General features: G+C 40.0%; 1 protein-coding gene across 1 annotated transcript in view; it reads left to right on the forward strand.

Annotated features, from left to right (window-relative positions):
- Window positions 1-20803, forward strand: part of AGK (acylglycerol kinase) — a 37791-nt gene that overhangs the window by 3534 nt on the left and 13454 nt on the right. Inside the window, exons 2-9 of the mRNA XM_075050777.1 lie at window positions 5875-5914; window positions 10511-10590; window positions 11852-11927; window positions 13297-13389; window positions 14343-14375; window positions 16351-16445; window positions 18490-18559; window positions 19342-19421. Coding sequence (XP_074906878.1) covers window positions 5875-5914; window positions 10511-10590; window positions 11852-11927; window positions 13297-13389; window positions 14343-14375; window positions 16351-16445; window positions 18490-18559; window positions 19342-19421 — 567 coding nt within the window. The remainder of the gene's footprint in view (window positions 1-5874; window positions 5915-10510; window positions 10591-11851; window positions 11928-13296; window positions 13390-14342; window positions 14376-16350; window positions 16446-18489; window positions 18560-19341; window positions 19422-20803) is intronic.

Below are 20803 nucleotides of genomic sequence, written 5' to 3' on the forward strand. Positions count from 1 at the left end.
GTCTGTCCTGCAAATAAATGGCAATTCTTCTATAGGCAGTCCCTACGTGCCCATAGGGACAGAAGAGCTGTGGAGTACTTCCTTAAGATTTTGGAGGATGCCACGTGGACAAATGTGGACAAGAAGAATGTTACCTTTTCCAGACTTGCTCCTCATGCCTCTTTCGTGCCTGGAAATGTAGCTGGGTGTCCATCTCCTGCACCCTGCAGACTGTGATGTGGGGTCTGATGTGGATGCTCCAGGGGCACTGGAGTGTAACGGTTCATCACTGAGTTAGTCTAAAGGTTGTGGATGATGATAACTGTAAAGGTCGAGGAGCTTCTTAGCCCAGTCTGGTATGATACTTTCTTCATGCAGCATTTAGTTTCTGGATCAGTGTGTTAGCCTTTCATCTTTGGAGGTGTTTGTTCAAATACCGATTTAAAAGTAAGGGGTTTTTGGATGAACGTGAAGAGTAAAGAGGAACCTTGTGCTGATTCCCCCTCGCCCATTTGTGATTCAGCCCTTCTAAGTATGTAATATAACGGAAGGTCCCTCTTCAAAAGAGACATTGATGAGAAGGTGGCAAAGGTTTTTCATGTGTAAAATGATAGGCATTATGTCTGGCTGAACTACTGTTAACTAAAACCCTATTGCTATTCTTACAAAACCTTAGTGAGTCTTAAAATTCCTTTCTTTCTCATAAAAGAATATGGTTTAAAAATCCATTATCTTGCATTTAGAATAGAATATACTCTTGTAGTATTGGAGAATTAAGAAGATAACTCAGTGTTGTCACGTGAGATTGTCTCCCTTTAATTTCTCTGGATTGTATGAATTTATGTATTAGCATCATTTTAATCTATAGCATATCATACTACAGGTACAAGGGACACTGAATTCAATGTACTCGATTGAAGCTTAAAGGGTATGCAGATTGTCGGATACATGCTTATACACAGTAACGTACTTCTGTTTAACATATACACTTAAGGTTGATTGCAGATAAAGATACCATATGATTGTTTAAAGATTTCCACCAAGTTTGGGAGCCCCTCTCACCTTTATGTCCTGGGTCACCTTTCCTGAATTGAGCTGCTGCTGTTCTTTATGTATCCAGGTGGTGCAGTGAGTCACCAGCTATGTCAAATCAGCAGAAATTTAATCTCTGGCATGATGGACATCAGCTTAATTGATTGTCAGATTTGGCCGGACTGTTACAGTGGTGTCACTGGGTAAGTGATCATCACTTTGTCAGGATGGGGACCCTTGATATTTGTACTGAGACGGTGGACTCATCAGATAGATACTCAGTTTTACTCTGTATATGTTAAAGTATTGACTTTTTTCCGTAGAAAATGCTGGCAAGGCATCTGGGCCTTTGACTGCTTGCCAGTAATCTGAGTTTTATTGTTATCTATAATTTGAATGTTAGCCTCTGTGCATTTGCCAGCTGATAACTCCCTTTGTCACCTTTCTGCATATACTTCCTTAGTGGCCGACTTATTTCATCAAAACTTTGTCAAAAAAAACCAGAGTATAAATTCTGAGTCTTGGGTAAAGCCGATGAAAACTAAGATTTGTCTTTCCTGCCCTTCCAAAGGCAAGCTGGAAGTAACGCTGATATGCAGCAAAGAGGATGCTGTGCTCTTGCTGTATTGGAAGCAGCCAAAAAGCTCTCTGCTAAGATAAAATCTCTTTTAGGAGTTCTATTACAGCTCTTGAGGAGTGATCCTATATGCACAGCTTTGGTCAAGTTTCTCCTCACAAAACTCTTGTGTTTTGATGCAGACACTGAACTGGAGAGTTTTTAGGCTGCTTCTTGCTTGAATATACTTAATAGTCTTAGCTTTAATGCTGATAACCCATTTTGAAATGGGATCTCATACCTGAGTTTCTTTATACATTTGTAATATGGTCACTTTCAAAGGAGTTGCTTTGGTTGGTTCCAAGACAAAGGCTTTCCCTCGCTGCAGCTGTGGGCCTCAAACAGCTTCTTCGGTTTGTGTTTGCTGTCTTCTCCTTGTGGAGTTCGTTGCTGCCCTGGCTGACCTTTCATTGTGGGAACCGTACTTTCCGCCCTGGCCTCTGCTGGCACTTGGGCAGAGGATGCAGGCTCAGCTGGAGGAGCATACGTACTAAATTGTGTGGGTCTGTGTGCTTATAGGTAAGAGTGTTAATTCCCTATGCTAGCTGAGAATGCTTAGGACAGGAGCAGTGGCCACCAGTCCTGCACTGGGGATGTTGCAGACAAATCAGAACAGCCCTTGTTCAAGCGGGTTGTACGGATGTTGCGCTCTCACAGCCCCGTGTGTTCTGGCAGCCCGACACGGCTGGTGCGTGCTGAGGTCTGGACAGTTGCTCTTCCTTTCTTTCTGCATTGGTTCCTTGCTTTGGCTTAAGCCTACTCTGTTCTCCGAAGAGCCTGCACTGCTGTGGCTGCTGGCCTTGCAGGATTGACTGATATCTTTGTTGAACCAGTCAAAGTTCTGTCCACGGGTCCAGCTTAGGACATCCTCTTTCTTCCCTACCCCACTGCCACTGCTTGTTCCTCTCTGTCTCCCAATTTTTTACTGCTTAAGCAAGTTGGCCCAGTTGTAAGCTGTGTGATGCTTAATTCTCACAGTGGGAAGGCAGCCCTGGTGTTGGCCAGCAGATGCAATACTGCACGTCTGTTTCGGTTTAAGGCAGGAGTTGTGTCTATAAGCCCTTAGGGGAAATGTAAAGTAAAAATTGATTTTTAGTTTGCTGTGGATATGGTGCACGTCAGAAGAAATCTCTGTGTGTTCTTTAAAGACAGTGCAGCAATTTCCCTTAGCTTCCACCTGCTCACGTTCAAGTGTCATTGAAAAGGCTTTGTTACTGCAAAATATTAGTCAAAAAAGTATGAAAAATCAACAAAATCTTATGTTTATTATTAAAGTCTCTTCTTCTCTGGGAGCTGGTACACAGCTATTTTTGATAATCTAATATGTACCAAGACAGAAGACTTAAAGAAGTTACCTTTTTGCTATTTTTAACACTTTTCTAGCTATATTTACCAATTGGTATGACCTGCAGAGGACTTCCAGACCCACTTGTGGTACTTCAGGTAAGCCATATGAGATGAGTAAAGGCAAGAGCTGTCATACAGGAGGAGGACTGCTGTTCTCACAGATACACCCCTGTGAGCACACTTGTGCTTTTTCTTCTTAAGTGTGAAGATAGTTAAGTGTTGACATAGTATTTTAAGGAAATAAAAGTTTTCCTGTTACCTGGTATCTTTAAGCCAAACTTGGGACATCTTTAAGCAAACTCAGATGACTTCGAAATACATGTGGTAGTTGAATCAATGGGAATCCTATGAGTATGGCTGAGATGACATGGGATTCTGGGTGCTGTGCTACTGGAGAGGTGAGACAAATAACCTATAAATTACTGGACAGTAGATGGTTCTTCTGGTCTCAGAACCTAAACCTTTCCTTTGACACCAAAATGATACGTGTCAGGGTAGACTTCTGTTTCTGTTAAGTGCTTCAGTGCAGGAGAAACTAAGCTTAAATGTTGACATCTAAACAGTCAAGCCTAATTTTTATGATTAAGACTCTGTTGAGCTGAATCAAGCTTGCATCCTTGACAGTTGTTTTGAGGGTCTCTGCGGGTTGGGCAGAGAGCATGGTATTTTTTCCTTGCATTTGAAAAGTTGTGCCTGACTCCATTTTAAAGGTGATTAACACTGCAGCATGAGGTTGTGGGCACCAGGAAAACATACTGGCTGACGATGTGACACAGCTTGACTTCTGAACAAAATAGCATCAATGTGAAGTAAACAGATAACATGGATTTGATTAGAATTTGTTAATAAGGTTAGGACAGCAATTCTCAAATACATCAACTGTGCAGCCATCATTTGATAGTGGGATTTTCTTGATATCCCATAATTAAAGTTTATTCATTGAAATTGCAATTGCTTTGTGTTTGCTCTGGCCACACGTAGTCACAGAGGGGGAAAAAAGTCCCTATATGAGGGCTTGTGCCCTCAGCAACGCAGTGTGGACTTAGCCTGTCATGCTGTCTTGATTGACCTGCAATTAGCTGTGTCAATGTTGTTTAGCTTGGAACACAAACCCTTTCAGAGATAGTTATTTTAACTAGTGCGCTTTCATTATATTGCTGCAATCAAAACCAAGTCTGTCACTCCTCTAAGTAATATTTCAGGTGTTTAATACAAATAACTTATTCCTTTGGTTTTAAGGAGCAAACATGAGAGTTAAAAGCATGCCTCTCAGGAAATTCTTTTAGACATTCCAGTTACTTGTTATCTTGGTGAGGTATTATTCACATATTTTCTTTTTCCATGCTTGAATTCTTCCTTTGTCTCTTTATTATAACCGGGAATAAACCTGTGGCTTTTTTACTGTAGTGTTATTTTCTCAGAACCCAACTTTCTATCTCACCTGAAGTCACCCTACTTCTCCTTTGGTGATGCCAAAAAGAGCAGCTTATATAGCTCCAGTGACAGATAAATACTGTAAACTCATGAAAATGATCGCATTCATATTTGGGTCCAGAGGTCTGACCAAGGCCTTGCCTTCTCTTCTGCCATTTCCATTGCAGGATTTGGCCTGATGAGCTATACTTTGTGGCAGGAGTATGCTTCTTTCCTAGTCACTTGTTTTTCCTGGTTGGCCTTGAATCCTTTTAATTGGTATAATGAATTCATTTTGGTATGCTGACTATAATTAGGGGTTTTGTACTTGATATATTTGAGACAATAATATACTGTCTTGCCAGGTATTGGCAAGGGCAATCTGAAGGAGTTTTTTGGTTTTAGCAAGGATGGAGGAGTGTCTGGTATCTAGAACACAGGTGAGACTTCGGGCACTGCAGAACAGGACTCCCTGTTTTGTCTGCAAGGGCCAATGGGGCATTTTTTGGTCTGGGGAAGAATGGAATTTTGTTCCTTGCTCAGTAGCTCTGTCTCCAGTTTGCTTGCCAACTATACCCTGCTTGTCACCTTGCTAACGCTGTCTGTCACCAATGATAAGCACAAGGATTAGTCTGAAATTTATTTCTGAAATTACCGTCAGTGACATATCTAATACTGACATTTTCTTCTTTGTTTTTAAACTTCGCTTAGGTGAGTTGAGTGATTTTTACCTCTCTGAGATACTGCTTTAGGCCATGCTCAGACCTAGGTGGGTGATAGATGCTGCATTATCATATGTTCAGCTGACAAACTGACGTAGAGGGGAGTTCACAATTATAATGCGCAAAGATTTAAGTCTGTGGAAGTGACACTTAAGTCTATTCTAAATCCCTTCTATACTGCCAGTGGAAATACAGGCAGTATTAACGTTGGAAAAAACCACACCTTAGATCTGGAGTACAGTTATATAGCAATTTAAAAATAAATCACAGTTATACAGTGTCCTTTTATTACTACTGCTGTCATTTTATTAGTGTTATCATTATCATTATTAGTTTCTTCTTTTCTGTTCTATTAAACCGTTCTTATCTCAACCCAGGAGTTTTACTTCTTTTCCTGATTTTCTCCCCCCTCCCACTGGGTGTGGGGGGAGTGAGTGAGCGACTGCGTGGTGCTTAGTTGCTGGCTGGGGTTAAACCACGACACTTACGTAATCTTGGCACGCTTGGCATCCTGGTCTTTGTTTTCTGCTTTTCTTTACTATAGAAAGGGTGTTTGTGTGCATATGCAGAAAAAAATTATGCACGTATGCTTAAATGGGTGTGTTTCATCCTTAAAATGTGTTAAACAGGTCTTAAAGAACCTGTATATTTTTATTTTAATGCAAAGTGTGTGTAAAAAGGGTATGTACCTACAGTAAAAAATGAGCAAATTGTTTTAAACTTACACAACCTAATGTCCACTCTCTTTTCTGTCTTGCCTAATAGCGATAACCTGCTACGAAGAGCTGCGTGCCAAGAAGCCCAGGTAATACCGTTTAAAGTGATAAAATTAGATTAAAATCTCCCTCTTATCTTGGTTGTGCAGGGCTCCTGAGATTTTCCCAGCGGGCCCTCTCTACGTGACAAGCCTTACAATGATGCCATCTGTGTTCTTTTGCTAAAAGTGCCAAAGGGTGGACAAGGCCTCCGGCCTGCAGCAGGGGTACTGTACCTTTTGTGCCCTCGCTGCTGTTGCAATGGATGGTGCGCTGTTATTGTTGGGCTAGTCTTATTTACTGCTGTAGCTACCCAGACCTCCATTTCTGCAGGTGTAATTGCTCTGTGCCTGTAAAGTTCTGGTGGGAAGATGATTTGTTGGTAAGATGGGAGACTGAAATCTCAGATCCACCACAGTGGGTGTAGTCTGGGCAGAAGCAGTGCAAACTGCTTCATGTTAGTGCTCAGCTGGAGAGACCTTGCCCTTGTCTATTCGATTCTGAGTGACTTTATCAAGGATACTAAGTGTGATGACTGACCTAGTGCTTTTGAGACCCACATCCTCGGAACTTAATGGAGACAACCTGTTTGCTGACCACCGAAAAGAAAGCTGGTGTTCAGAGAGACTTTTCTCTGAGTATACTGACTATTGCTTTTTTTTAGTTTGTGGCCCGCATGGGCAACCAGCAATAATCAAATTCCCATACTGTAGTATTCCTATAAAGAAATCTTGTCCTTAGTAAGCAGTCTTTCCAGGGCTCAGCTGCTGCTGCCCATGGATGGCACCACTGCATAGGTACTGCTTACTGGCTCTGATTACCTTGGTGGTGTGCTGTAGGATTTTTAGTGTCTTTCTACCTCCCACAAATAAGGTTTATTCTAAACCTGCTTCTCCATGCCAGATCTTGGAGATTTTGCAGGGTATAACACTGCTCCCATCATTGGTACGTACTGGGGCCTGAGAAGAACGGTGAAAATTATTTTTCTCATTAAAAAACTTTCATTGAGATTACTCTGCTTCTGTGGTGCACCTGAATAATCCCAATTTTAGCCTGCCTGCTGTTGAGGGAAAGATATTCACAGCAACTTGATTTGGGCAATGGAACTTCATGCCAGAATAGATGTAAGGGAGCTCAAGTCTCATGAAAGAATAAGAAAAATCTTTCCCTGCAAATACTGCTTTCATAAATCATGCTTTTAGCTTCAGAGTCAAATGCATTTCCAACTCAATAGTATCAGTTGTTCTTGATTTTTATGTTTTCAATATTCATTTTTACTGCATAATATCAAAGTGATAGAAGATTTTTATATCACCAAAAATAGCAGTTAATACCTCAGTATTTGAAGCATGCTGACCAAATCAAAAAATTTTTTAAAAAGGCACTGATGAAATGGTATGTATGGAGAAGTTAGAAGACCTAGGTGTATATGCTGTCGAAAAGGTGTAACTGCTAAGGAAAGATTGGTACAAGAAGATAGTTAAGTTGTGGAAATTCTGACTTTCCTGTTTCTTAATTCCAGTCATTAAATGATGGGATCTATTCAGTTATGGCTTATTCTTATAAATGAAAGTGCAAAAGCACTGTCAATAGAGCTTCCTACAATTTCAGTGGTTAAAGCCTGGGAAAACATCCTGCAGAAGACTCCTGCATTAGAAAGGAATGAACCAGAAAGCCTAGTAATCAATTCTAGCTGTAATTTCCATTCTCACTGATGTGTCAGTGCCAACTACTGCTTGAAAACACACAGCAATACAGCAGTAAGGCATTAAATGTCTACTATGTTCTTCAGAATAACAACAATCTGTAATTGTTTGAAAAATGCTACTTGCATTTATAGTGCTCTGTAAGTACTGGGAAAAAAACAGAGGCAGACTCACCCAAGAAAAAGTTTAGTCTGAGTGAAGTGGGGGGGTGTCCCTATTATTTTTACATCAGATTTTTAAGTTTTTAAGCCTGTTACGATACCGAATTGATGAGGCACCCACCTTCATGCCAAAGTATCCACTACAGCAGTATTTCATGCAAAGACTCCACCATGCATGTCTGAATTTAAGTATCAGTTTATGACGACAGCCTTGGGGTGGCAAATGATCATAGAAAGATTCTACAATAAAGAATCTATTTATCATATTTTAAACCTTTTACACCTCCTTCTCTGGAATAAGCCAGTGTCAGCTGACTGTGGACTTCCTTTGCAAATGTGGTCTTGCTGATTGACCTTGTTACTGAACTCTGGGCATGTGTTAAAGAGATCCTGTTTAGCTGGCAAACAATTCACTCCGAGAAGCAGGGACAGTTTTCTGTAAAGGAATTTAGTTTCTCTTAGTATTCATAAAGCGTTATATAAAGCCTTTGTATAAAGGGCTTTTCATAGTTGCAAAATAGTGATTGTCATCTTAGAAGTCCAGAAATGCAGTACCTGGAAGTGTGCATTTGACAAGGAAGTGAAAAAAGCATTGACTTTCGTAAATTTTACCTTCATATATATATTTAATAACCATTTTTAATGTCTGGCTTTAAGTTGCCTTTCCTTATTTTGTGCTCTGAAAAAAAGGCTTCTGGAATGTTGCATTATTATTTTTTTATTTCCTGTCTTAAAAATCAGCATTTGCTTTAGAAATGCCCCTGTTTGTAACATAAATATCTAAGTATATTACATAAAGAAATGATTATGTCATTACTCATAAATTCTTTATGAGCCTTTGTCGTGGTTTAACCCCAGCCAGCAACTAAGCAGCACACAGCTGCTCGCTCACTTCTCCCCCACCCAGTGGTATGGGGAAGAGAATTGGGGGGAAAAAAAAAGGTAAAACTCGTGGGTTAAGATAAGAACAGTTTAATAGAACAGAAAGGAAGAAAATAATAACGATAATAGCAACAATAATAAAATTACAATAATAACAAAAGGGTTGGAATATACAAAACAAGTGATGCACAATGCAATTGCTCACCACTTGTTGACCGATGCCCAGTTAGTTCCCAAGCAGTGATCCCTGCCCTGTCGTCCGTCCCCCCCCCCGCCAACTCCCCCCAGTTTATATACTGGTCATGACATCACCTGGTCTGGAATACCCCTTTGGCCAGTTGGGGTCAGCTGTCCTGGCTGTGTCCCCTCCCAACTCCTTGTACCCCTCCAGCCTTCTTGCTGGCTGGGCATGAGAAGCTGAAAAGTCCTTGACTTGGTCTAAACACTACTTAGCAACAACTGAAAACATCAGTGTGTTATCAACATTCTTCGGGTAGTGAATCCAAAACACAGCGCTATACCAGCTACTGGAAAGAAAATGAACTCTATTCCAGTTGAAACCAGGACAGCCTTGTGCTCTTTATGAACAAGGAAATACATCACATTGTGCCCCCCAAGCAAATAATTAATTGTTTCTAACAGCTGTAACATGCTAGAGGTCCCTTATATTTGCCAATTCCTGCCCAACAGTTGCAATAAAATAAGTTGGTCTGTTTTCCAGCTGATTTTTGAGTAAAGCTTGCGAGCTATTGATTTGTTTCCCTTTCTTTGAAGATTCCTTTACTCTCAGCAGCTTCTCTCATCCTTTTCCTTTCTTGAAGAAGAAATTTGAATGTTTTAAGCAACATAGCCAGCTGCACACTTCTTTTAATTGGGGTTTCCTGAGCAAAGTTGGCAAGTGGAGTTAATTATAAATTCAAACAGCTAATGATCACTAAAATCTACTATGCTTTTTGTACAGTGTCCACCTTTTTCAATATAAAAATTCCTGCTAGGAGGATTAACTTTTAAGATAAAGCGGGGGGAGAAACAGGGACAGTTGACTATGTCTTGTGTTCAGCTCAATAGTCTTTTGTTCCTACTTTATTTCTGGGGTTTCTGGATGGTACTGATGAATACATTGTCATCCTTGTACTCAAAACCACTTTGGTTTGGTGTGGTAGTGAGGATGCCTTTAGATGACCTAAAAGAGGTTTGCAGACCGGGAAGTAACAAGCATGGAAGCTTTGCCTTTTCGTGCCTCTTCTGTGCTGAAAAGCTATGGAAATAGGTACAAATGGCTAAAATGTACAAGAGGCTGTGTGGAGTAACTCTTGAAGATTTTAAAATCAAGGCACCTATTGAGAATTGGGCTAAAAGTGGAAGAGGAATTAAGTGATTTTTATATGGAGACATTAGGAAAAAAAAATGCCTGAGAAACAGTGAGCTTGCTTATAGGTCAGGGCAGATTCTCTGTTGATTATCTTTCATATATTCAAAAAATTCAGTATAGAAAATACAAAAATGAGCAGAAGAGATATAAGAAATGAAGTATGGAAGTGGAAGAAGATGCAGAAAGAAGGTGGCAGGCAGGTGTATGAGAACTACATAAGGAAGGAAAATTGAGTAACCTTGGAGTCAAGGATAGCTCCCTGGATTTCTGCCCATGGCAGAAAACCAGGGGCTGACAAAAACTAAATGGTGGTGGAATTGTAAAAATGGACTTGTAACAGTAGCGTGAGCTGTTGCTAAGAGCGCAGGTCTTTGAATAGGAGACCTGTACAATGGCTGAAGATGGAAGTCACTTGAATGTCATGAGGCTTGAAAGCCCGTTGACGTTTGTAGAGATGCATTATTTTGAACTGTTTCCAATGTGCTTAAAAGATAAACTGAACTCTGCTCTTTTTCTCTTACTTAGGCTTTTGGCAACCAGCTGATCCCTTCCAGTATGCCACTGAAGAAAGCAACAGTGTTCCTCAACCCAGCAGCTTGCAAAGGGTAAAATTCCTTCTTCCCTACACTCATATGGGAGGCACTCTTTCTGTATTTTTGCTCTGCCATCCACTAGAAAAGCCAGCCAGATTTTTGAGCTCATTTTTGCCTCCCTCTGATGCCAAGCTGGTGCTATGTAACTATGCCAAATTTTATTTCACCAAAAATACTGGGATGAGAAATAGAAGTGGATGCTTGAGTTGAAAGAATGATTTCTAAACATATGTATATTTTTAATTTTTCTTTTATCCTGTGTTTTGGCCTTTGTCATTCCTTCGTATGTGGAATTCCTTCGTATTCCTTCCAAACTCTTGTATGTGATGCATGTCCATCCTCAAAAACTATAGAAATAAGAGATGACCTTGATTACTTCAAGACTTGAAGTTAGCCAGCAGTGATCTTGCTTCTGTGGGAACCTGTCCTTGAAAGGGATGTGCCCACAAACTGAGAGGCTAAATATGGGCTCAGAGCAGGACTCCTGGAAGAGGTTGGCTGCTATTTTTACATGCTTTTTAGCAGAAAAACAGTAATCTTGGATGTGATGTGTGTCTGCTTCTGCTGATCAGCTAAGCTTCATATCAGTTGCATCTTGGGGAGGGGTAGGGAGTTGTTAGTAACATGAAAGGAAGAATATATCTGACATGGAAGTGCTTGGACTTAACATGCTTTTGTTCAAAACACCCGTGACTGGAAAATGCAAAGTGTTAAGAAATTAAGTCTCTGACTTCTAGTCTCATGCTTCTACTTACTGTAAGCAATTTATAGTTAATGGCATAATTATTTTATTATGCAGTTACAGGCAGAAAATGTATCAGTCCTATAACAAAAGGTCAGATAAAATTTTGCTTCTAAACTTACTTAATAGCATGTAATAGTAAATATTTTTTTCTGAAAACCTAAATGGGCCTTCTTTGTGGTCTTAAAGCCTGGTGCTCTCTAAGTGATTAATTTTGTAATAAATTTCTTTCTGGAGATCTTGTTTTGTTTTGTTGGGTTTTTTAAATTATTTTTGGAGAAAGCTAGATAACCTCTTCCGCATTTATTAAAACTGCAACAAAAAACTGACATCTGAGATATGAGTCTAGAAATGTAATACATTTGAACCAAATGAAATCTCATCTTTCCTGACTGGCAGGTTGAGTGACTGATTTTGTAGAATGTATGCTCATTTTTAAGTAGATATCTTCTTGTTATTCATTTGTTTCTTTCCTTTTTAATTTTTTTAGCCACCAGACTAATGAAAGAGTTTCTACTCTGTTATTTCTAGCAAAGCCAGGAACCTTTTTGAAAAGAATGCTGCTCCAATTTTGCACTTATCAGGCTTGGATGTAACTGTGGTTAAGGTAAGAACTGATAGGTTCTGCTAATATAGATACATTGTCTGCTCTGCTTTCTCATGGTGAAGAACTGAAATTAAATTCTGGATGCATTTGAAATTCTCAGTTGTCCTGTAGACATCCTGTGGGAAGAAATAAATACTGAGATATTAAGCTGGTGCTTAATCTTTTTCTTTTTAATTCACAGTTAATTTACAAACTGTGTACTGAGTTTTTAATTTTCAGCTAAAGCAGTACATGTGCTTGTCTGTCTGTCTAAAGCAGCCCTTCTATAATTCATGTTTGAGAGAAAACTCTCTAAATATTTGAGTGCTGGCTAGTGGTGCGTGCCAGTCACTGTTGAAATTGTCAATTCTGCCTGAACTTGCAGAATTCAGAAGTGAGGAACTTTGACATGAAGTGGAACTGTTCAGATTAATTAAAAATAACCTTTTATTTTTACAGTGAAAATATCTCGGTGTATACCCAAATAATTCAACATTCCCATCACGAAAGCAGAACACTGAGGTCTAAATGGTGTAAATTAGCAGAGAGGTTTTCTTTGGAAAGAGAAGAACAAGTAAACATGAAGGGATTCTGATCTTTTTGCAGGTTTTTGAGGCTGTGATATTTGAATTCTTTAATAGTCACTGTCTCCTAACAGTGAAGTACTCTAATATGTATCTTTCTGTCTTGGAATCTTTTTCACAAGGTTTAGTGTTAAAATGCTGTTTTATTAATGCCTTTCTCTGTGCGTTGAAAATACATAGTCGCACCCTAAGAGAAAAAATTATTTTGCAAGACTTAAAACTGATGCTTTGTAGCTTCAGGCCTGACAAGTTAGCTAAACAGGGCTGGGCCAGTAACTGAGGCTGACGTGTCCCTGTAAAAGACATTCATTTTGCAGAAAACTGTTTTGATGGTTTGGAACATCAGTGTACTCTTTACCGCTAAACCTGTTGTCAACAGCTTGCTGTTGGGCAGTAGCCTTTTGTGTAGCTGATTCTGTGTTTCAGGAGATGCACTGGAGCACTTTGGCTGCTAAAGATGTTGGGACTTTTTCTGCAAGAGCATGATTTGCTTGTGGTTTTGTTTCAGTGTAAAACTACCTGGAAATATGATTATTGCTGCCATATTCTAGATCTACTGGATAAAATTTACTCTGATATTTCATTTAGCTTTTGTGTGTGCATTTGCTTGCACACATTCTATTAGGCAGCAGACTTGTTTTCTAAGTTGAAGAAATTTCAGTGAATGTAGGTAATATACAGTACTGTGTGCCTATATGAGAATAACTATTAAGCAAATGGCTAGATGATTCTTTTTTTTTTCCTGTAGAAGAAAAATCCTAGAAATAGTCACTTGATTTCTCATATTTGGATTTCTGTTTCTTCAGACTGATTATGAGGGACAAGCAAAAAAGCTGCTGGAATTGATGGAAAACACGGATCTGATCATTATTGCAGGAGGAGATGGCACAGTACAAGAGGTACTGCGGGAGCTTTGTCCTGGTTTGTTGAGAGCCATAGTCAGGCTGAGGGTGAGAAGATTGCATCTGTGTAATGTAGAAACATCATAACAAGTATTACTAGAGATTTTTCCGTTTTAGTATCTGTGTTTTCAGTCAATGTTATAATCTTCTGGGCACAAGAAAACTCTGCTAGTTGTTATTGCCTAAAAGTGATGATGGGAGTGGGGGCAGAAAGAGTGTGTGACATAACTATCTTCCAGAATTTTATTCTAGAATGAGAAAATTATTTGGGGAGACATGATTCTAACTTTTTCTTTCTGTGTAATGTAGCTGTAATGGTTTAATTTTCAAAGTTCATTCCTATCTGTACTCCCCAAGAGGAATGCATGTTTTTCTAAGTAGGAATCAAATAGTTTAAAAATTACGTGGGAGTGATAACAAAGCATGGTATGTATTTAATAAATGCCTATTGTCGAGATGATTAGTGACAGGAGCAAACTACCAGCAGAAATGGGGGATACTCTATTTTTCAAGGAAGGCTGTATTTTATTAAAGTATTTCCTGGAATGCTAACTACTGTCCTCATAAGGCAATGGCTAAATGAAATGCAATGACCTTAAAAGAAAGTGGTCAGAATACATCTGAAAGTTTCTCCTAGCCTTAGAATTGATTATTGTTAATTGCACACTGATCAGTGCTATTTTTGCATTACGCAGAGCATTATTCAGTGTTAAAACGTTTATGCTGGCATTGGTTGTGGTGCCAGCATACACTCATGGGCACTTGTAACCCTGCTATTTCCACCACGTTTGCACACTGAACATGCCTCCTTTCCCATGTAGCACCTTCCATAAAAGAGTAGCTGCTCCTTGAATCTTTTCCAAAGAGTAAATGTGGGTATGAATTTCATAGCTTTCTACTGTAACTGAAAAACAAAATTCTCAGAGCTGAGCATTTCCCATGTTTTTCAGGTCATAACTGGACTTCTCCGCAGAGCAGATGAGGTGAGAAAGTGTCACTTTTTAAATTTTGTTTATTTCTTAGAGGTAGTGTCTTGTACAGCCACTGTGATCTCTTGGCCTCACTGTCTTCTACGGATGTGTTGCTTACTAATCTGAAGCCAGCTTGCTGCGTAATAAGTCAGCCATGCTAGTGTCCTGCAATTCTGCCCATTGTTCCTCATTCCCTTTCTCAGGGAGTGCAATGGCTCCCAAGCCATGGCTTTGGGAAGTTTCCAGTGTCAGAGCAGGGACTGTGGAGAAGCCAAATGCACAACTTTCAAAGACCCATGGACCAGCTGTGTATGCTGCTTTGTTTGGCAGAAGCATTGGGCGAAAGTACATGTTTTTCTTGTATTTGTACAGGCTTGAAACCGAATTCAGTTATGGCCATGCCTCTATTACTTTATGATTGCTTTGCCATTTTTTCAAGCAGTTAATATCTACCTATGCAGATGGCTGCAGAAAGCAAGTTTTAACCTCTCAAGGTGGATCGCTCTGAATGGAAATGAGAGTGATTTTTCTTTTTAAAGAGGGAGGACAGTGTTATTGAAGAAAGGAGGGAATCATTGTTCCCAAAACCTTCTGGCAGGAGCTGGCAAAAACTCAGTTAAATGATCCAGACAAGATTATGATGATATCCTTGGCAGCTAGAATTGTATCTGTTTAGGCAGTTGCTTTGCCTGAATGTGACAAGAGAAACTCTGCAACCAAGCCAGTGTTTTTAAAGGGGCACTGGCTGTATCAATTTTGAGACATCAGTTTTTTAAATTTAATATTATTATAGTTGGCCCCTGAGACCTTTATAATCTGAAGATACTGGAAGAAAAGTTTTAGAGGCTTTACTGGCTAATTTTTTTCTCTATTTTTTGCTTACTATCTTGATGTATCTTGGGTTGATTTGCAATAGTGTGGAAAATTCTGCATCTGGCACTGTTTCGGGTGGAATACTGCAGTGTAGTAGTGTCACTTTATGTCTTTGGCCAGGGAATTCTTCTTGTCCTTCGTATCACTGTCTTAGGAGTAGAGATCTGCAGTTCAGCCCCCTCACTCTGTGCTCTGCTTCCCTTTTTACTTGGGTATGTCATACCACTGTTGCCTGGATAAGAAGAGCCTATGCAAGGTACTCCATAAATCCTGTTCCTAGCAGCCAGGGGAGCAGAGCACGACCGCATGAGCTGCAAACAGCCTGTCATCTGCATGCTGTAAAACAATTCTGAAGAAAATGAGAGAAGGGCGTTTGAGAAGTGTTAAGACTTGCAGGTGACAGAGATAGCAAAGGAGAGCGGGTGGACATGAAGTGAGAGGGGTATTGCTTAGTCGGTGCGGATTTGCAGTATCATGGTGCTGCTAGCAGCAGTGCCCAGCAGGGAGAAGGTACGTTGTGATATAGGGTAGTTTACATTGATTTGCTGACATGCTTCAAGAAGCACAGTTTATTATAATGTATAGTATAATAACATGCTCCTTCAACAAGCCCTTTTGCTGAACTGTGGTACAGAAAAATAACATGGTCAATGACTTCCAAAAATTAGACCTTCTGCTGCTTCATGATTTGGATGCCAGAGGAATCAATTAATTTCCTTTCCTTAACTGAGAAAATCTCTTTGCCATGCAAGGTTACTTTATCAGAGGGGGATTTCTGCAATGGTAAATGAGATTCAGAGCTTGTGATGCCACTGTCAGTATTAAGAAAGATGGCAGATTGCTGACAGAATCCATGCATTAGTTAGGACATGGCTGCCAACCTGCATGTAACAATGCTCTTAATGATTACAGAAAGCTCCTTTGGACCCAGTTGGCAGTGGTGGATTCACAGATTCGGATGCCATGTTCTGAGTCATTATGTATTACTGCCTCATTTAAGGAAGGGCCTGGCTGCTTAATGCCAAAGGGGTGATATCAGGCGCAGCTGTGATCTCCACACAGGAAGCTTCATTCAGCTGATGCAAATGTTAATTTAGTCTCCTCCTGTGTCCAGGCTGTCTTCAGTAAGATCCCTATAGGATTCATACCTCTTGGGAAGACCTGCACTCTGAGCCACACGCTCTACCCTGAGAGCACGAACCAAGTCCAGTAAGTATTACTTGTCCCTGAAAGGGGGCTTTTTGTTTGTTTGTTTTCAAGAAGTAGTGCTTCTCAGTAGCTTGATACTTTTCTTTTTCTTCTGTGTTACATAGAAGTTGGCAGTCTCTGGGCAGAGCCTGATGATTCTTTGGACTTCCCTGAGTTAATGACTTCTAAAAACTGACTAAAAATTAAAAGAAGGAAATGTATATATTATTAGAACATGAAATCATTTGCTGTGGCTAATTTCTCTGTGGTCATGTGATACTCAGGGTTTGGCATGTTTAAAAAAAAATAATCAAAACTCTTAGGAGTAGTTAGAAATATAATAGCAGGGATATGACAAAATAAAACAAAAAAACCCTCTTTCCATCTCTTCTCCAATTTAAGAATTCTAGAAACCAGTCTGCATATAACCTGGTTAGCACCTGCAGAATAAGGCATACAAGAATATCTTTATGGGGAAGATTGGATCCCATTACTGACTTCTGCAGGGTTTCTCGCCCATCCCTGTGATGGGAGTGGTGTTGGCAACTCTCCAAAACCTGAATCTGTCAGCATCCTGGATATGATCCAGTCTGGCAGTATCTGTTGCCTCCATTTCAGTTTGTTGTAAGTTTGTTTTGCCCACTTCTAAAGTAAAAAGGCCAGTCAACTAATCTTTCTTTTCCCCACACTTCATTTCTTTTCAATTTTTTCCTTCCTCTTCTCCCATACTAATGAATATATTGCTCCTTTCTCCTGAAATCTGTTCACTCTGATTCTCCCAGTAACTCATTAACATTCTTCTTTGCGGAACCCTTGCTGGTATCCATCATACATAAAACCCAGGAGCCAACTGGCATAACATCCTTCATGAAAACTACCAGAGTGCTTTGAAGCTTGGCAAGATGGACAAGGCTGTAATCAGCAGCTAAGATTAAAATAATAATTTATGTTTGGGTTCTAAAGAAGCTGTTTGAAATGAATGATCTTCTTGTCCCAAGGTAATGAACTGTGCAGGTGCGACTGCAGCATATTGGTGAAGTTGAAAGGAATTTGGTCAATAGGCTGCTTAACAACCCACACCAGTAACAGAACCTGACTTAAGTGTAGAAGTGATATTTTAAAAAGAAATATTTGGGCTTTGGTTCCTTCAGCACTATTAGATCTTACCTTTGAAGTGTAGGAAGTGTAGAGGTCTTACAGAAAGGTAAGAGTTAGGAGAAAAGAAGGGCAGAGGTAAGAACAGCTTCCTTCTCTGTCTCAGTATTCCAAGCCTGATGAAGCCAAGGACAATTTCTCCTGCTGAGTGATGTGAATATTGGGCAGCATCTGAAAACTGCATTTGGTTTTCTTTGGTTTTTTTTCCTTGTCCAGCTGAGACACTGGAAATGTGCGCAATGTGGACTTTAAATTTTACCCAGCTTTGAAAACAAGGAAGGAGTTTTAATGAAATATATGCTTCAAGGTCTGAACATAGAGACTGCTTTATGAACTTGAACACTTTGGTTACAAAATCTCTAGTGCCACGCTTTACAACTTGAAATGATAAAGTGCATTAGCAACTGTCCACAACTTAATGGAGATTAAAACCACATGAGCACTGCTGATAGGTAGATTTATGTTGATTAAAACCTTCAAAACAAATTAACATACTAAGGCAATTGAGTCCCAGACACATGATTTGAGACCAGTGTCATGACCATCCCCTTCCCTCCCAGGTTGTTACACTTGCCACCAATAAAATAAAACCATGATTTGAGTCCATAGTGGGTTAAGTATCCAAAACAGCAGGAAGTAACAGAGTTGGCGTGTGATCTGCCAGATTAGCTGAAGAAGGAGTAATCTCTGAAAAGCTTAGGCTGAGAACTTCCTTTTGCTCTTCAGGTGTTTTGCTGTTTGTTAGGACACAGACTTTGTCAGAGTTCTTTCCCTGAGGTGGTTGTTTGCTGCGAAAAAGCCACACCTGGACTCATAGTGGGATTTGCTGAAAAAAAGTGTAATTTTACATCTTAATTGTTTCCTTCCTTCCTGGTTGTTTTCCTTTGTTTCTTTCCTGTTTGTTTTGCAGACATATTACTAATGCTACACTGGCCATTTTGAAGGGAGAGACAGTTCCACTTGATGTTTTGCAGATCAAGGTAAAAGTATCTGCTTATTTGGCACCCAATGTTCCTAAAACTTTACTATTCTCATGTTGTTCTGTTTACATGGACTGCTTTTTCTCTGTGTAATGCTGTCTTGAATTTTGGTTTGTGGTATCAGCAGTTCTGGTGGCAGTCGTTTCTCCACTGTATGCTGTGACATCAGATAGTCTAAGCTGGAGAAAACACAAGAATGCCTGAACATCTTTTTTTGAGGCTCAGAGAATATTGATGAATACAAAACTTACTAACACTGATATTTCTGTAGAAATGGTGAGAGAGAACAATAGCTGTCTGAGCTGATTTAATGCATTCATATGTATTGTGGAGTTAATAGCTTTCTTTTACAGACTGAAAAATGTGAAATGGGAAAACCTTTGACTATGCCCTATGTGGTTTTTGAATATTATTTTTCTGTTATGTTGTAGAATGGACATTTCTGCAGCGAGAACTTAGTGTCACTGTGCAGAGCTCCTTGCTTTTGGCTGACAATATCCACAAAATGAAATGGCTATTGCTGGGTGTGCAGTCAAACTCAATCAACCTCTTCAAAACTTCACCTCTTACACTCCTCTCTGGGAGCAGATGGAATGTGTAATGCTTAAATTCTGCTTAGTTTTATTGCTATTAGCTATTTATCATACCTCTTATGTGAGATTTCACTTCTGGGATTGATCAGAAATCTGTTTCTATAGAAATGGTATTTTTCTAGCTACAAAAAACAAAGTTGGAAACAAGATAAGAGAAAGCAATTTCACAATGTTTGTTTTTCTTTACAGGGAGCAAAAGAACAGCCTGTGTTTGCAGTGACTGGTTTAAGATGGGGATCTTACAGAGATGCAGGAGTTAAAGTCAGCAAGTAAGAAAATACTGGTTTTTGAAACTACCTTTTTTAGCATCTGTTGCCTAAAAGGACATACCCCCCTCTTATAAAGAAGTCTATTTTGAGTGTAGGCATTTGAGAGGCAGGGTCACCCACTCTTGTTAGGTCTCGCCTTACACACATGGCAGTATACGACATTTCAGCATTTTTGTCATTTGAAATAAACACTTACTTGGTGCTGACCGGTTCTTTTGAGTATTTACTTTCTGCTTGCCTTGTGGTGCCCACTTCTGGAACTTTATTCACATTGTATCAGTGGGAAAAGCTCTCCCTTGAGTAAAGTCTAAGTAAAGTAATTGGCCATTGTTTTTCATCAGCTGCCAATGAAAAGACGCACGCAGACTCTGTAACTCAATTCCAACAAGGGACATCAGATGCAGTAGAAATGCCCTTCAGTTCCTGCCAGAAATGGCATGGACCATGCTGTCTGACTGTTCTCTGAATGCTAAACTAATAATTGTTGGGCTTTCTGCAAATGGACATTTAATATGCCACTGTCTGTGTATCAAATGACTAGCACTATCCGGTGAAGGAGCAGCAGGGCCAAAGCAGTTCACTTCTCAAACTGCTACAGAGGAATTGCAGCACATGTCTCTGCTGCACAGGTACAAGGAAATACCACGTGTTTTGTGAATGAGCTGTCTTTGTCAGCAAGAGGTAGCAGAGCACTGGAGTCTGTCTGGCAAATATTTGAGATATTTGAGTAGGTTTGAGAGGTGATGTGGGAGATGCAGTACATGGTCGGGGTGTTTGTCCTTGGGAAGCAAGGGACATTCTTGGGAGCTTTTGTAGGTGCTGATTCGGCTATGCTGCAGGCTATCCTGCTAATTGCAGCCCCAAGATTAAGGAAGTACACTTCTATTTCCTCTGCACTCTCGCTAGGCTTCCTGCCCATACTCTGTTTTTTGCCTAGTGTCAGCCTTCACATCTTTTCCTGCAGCAGTTCCCTTTTGTAAGAGTCTTTTGGACTCAGTGCTGGAGGATGACAGCATCTTTTGTACATGGGGCAGCGTGAACATCCTCAAACCTCATTCTCTTCCATGAATGTTTTCAAATGCATGGAAAACGTGCCCAGCTGGGAAAGCACTTCAGCCACAAATGAATGTGTGCTCAGAGTGTGCCTGGGACAAGAACCGTGTGTGCTTGTCCTGGTTTTATACTTCTCCACCTGCTTTTGGTCCCCATGAGAGATGGGTTATTGGGCTAAATAAACATTTGGTGTATTCCAGTACAACTGATCTTATACTAAAAACAAGGCACCTACTACAAAGGGAGTTAAGCCATAAGCCACAGTTCCAGAAATTTGTCTGACTATGCCTCTGCTAAGCACTGTCCTGGTGGAGACAATGTGCTGTTTT

The sequence above is a fragment of the Buteo buteo genome, chromosome 19 (assembly GCF_964188355.1).
Source record: "Buteo buteo chromosome 19, bButBut1.hap1.1, whole genome shotgun sequence".
NCBI classification, from domain to species: Eukaryota; Metazoa; Chordata; class Aves; order Accipitriformes; family Accipitridae; genus Buteo; species Buteo buteo.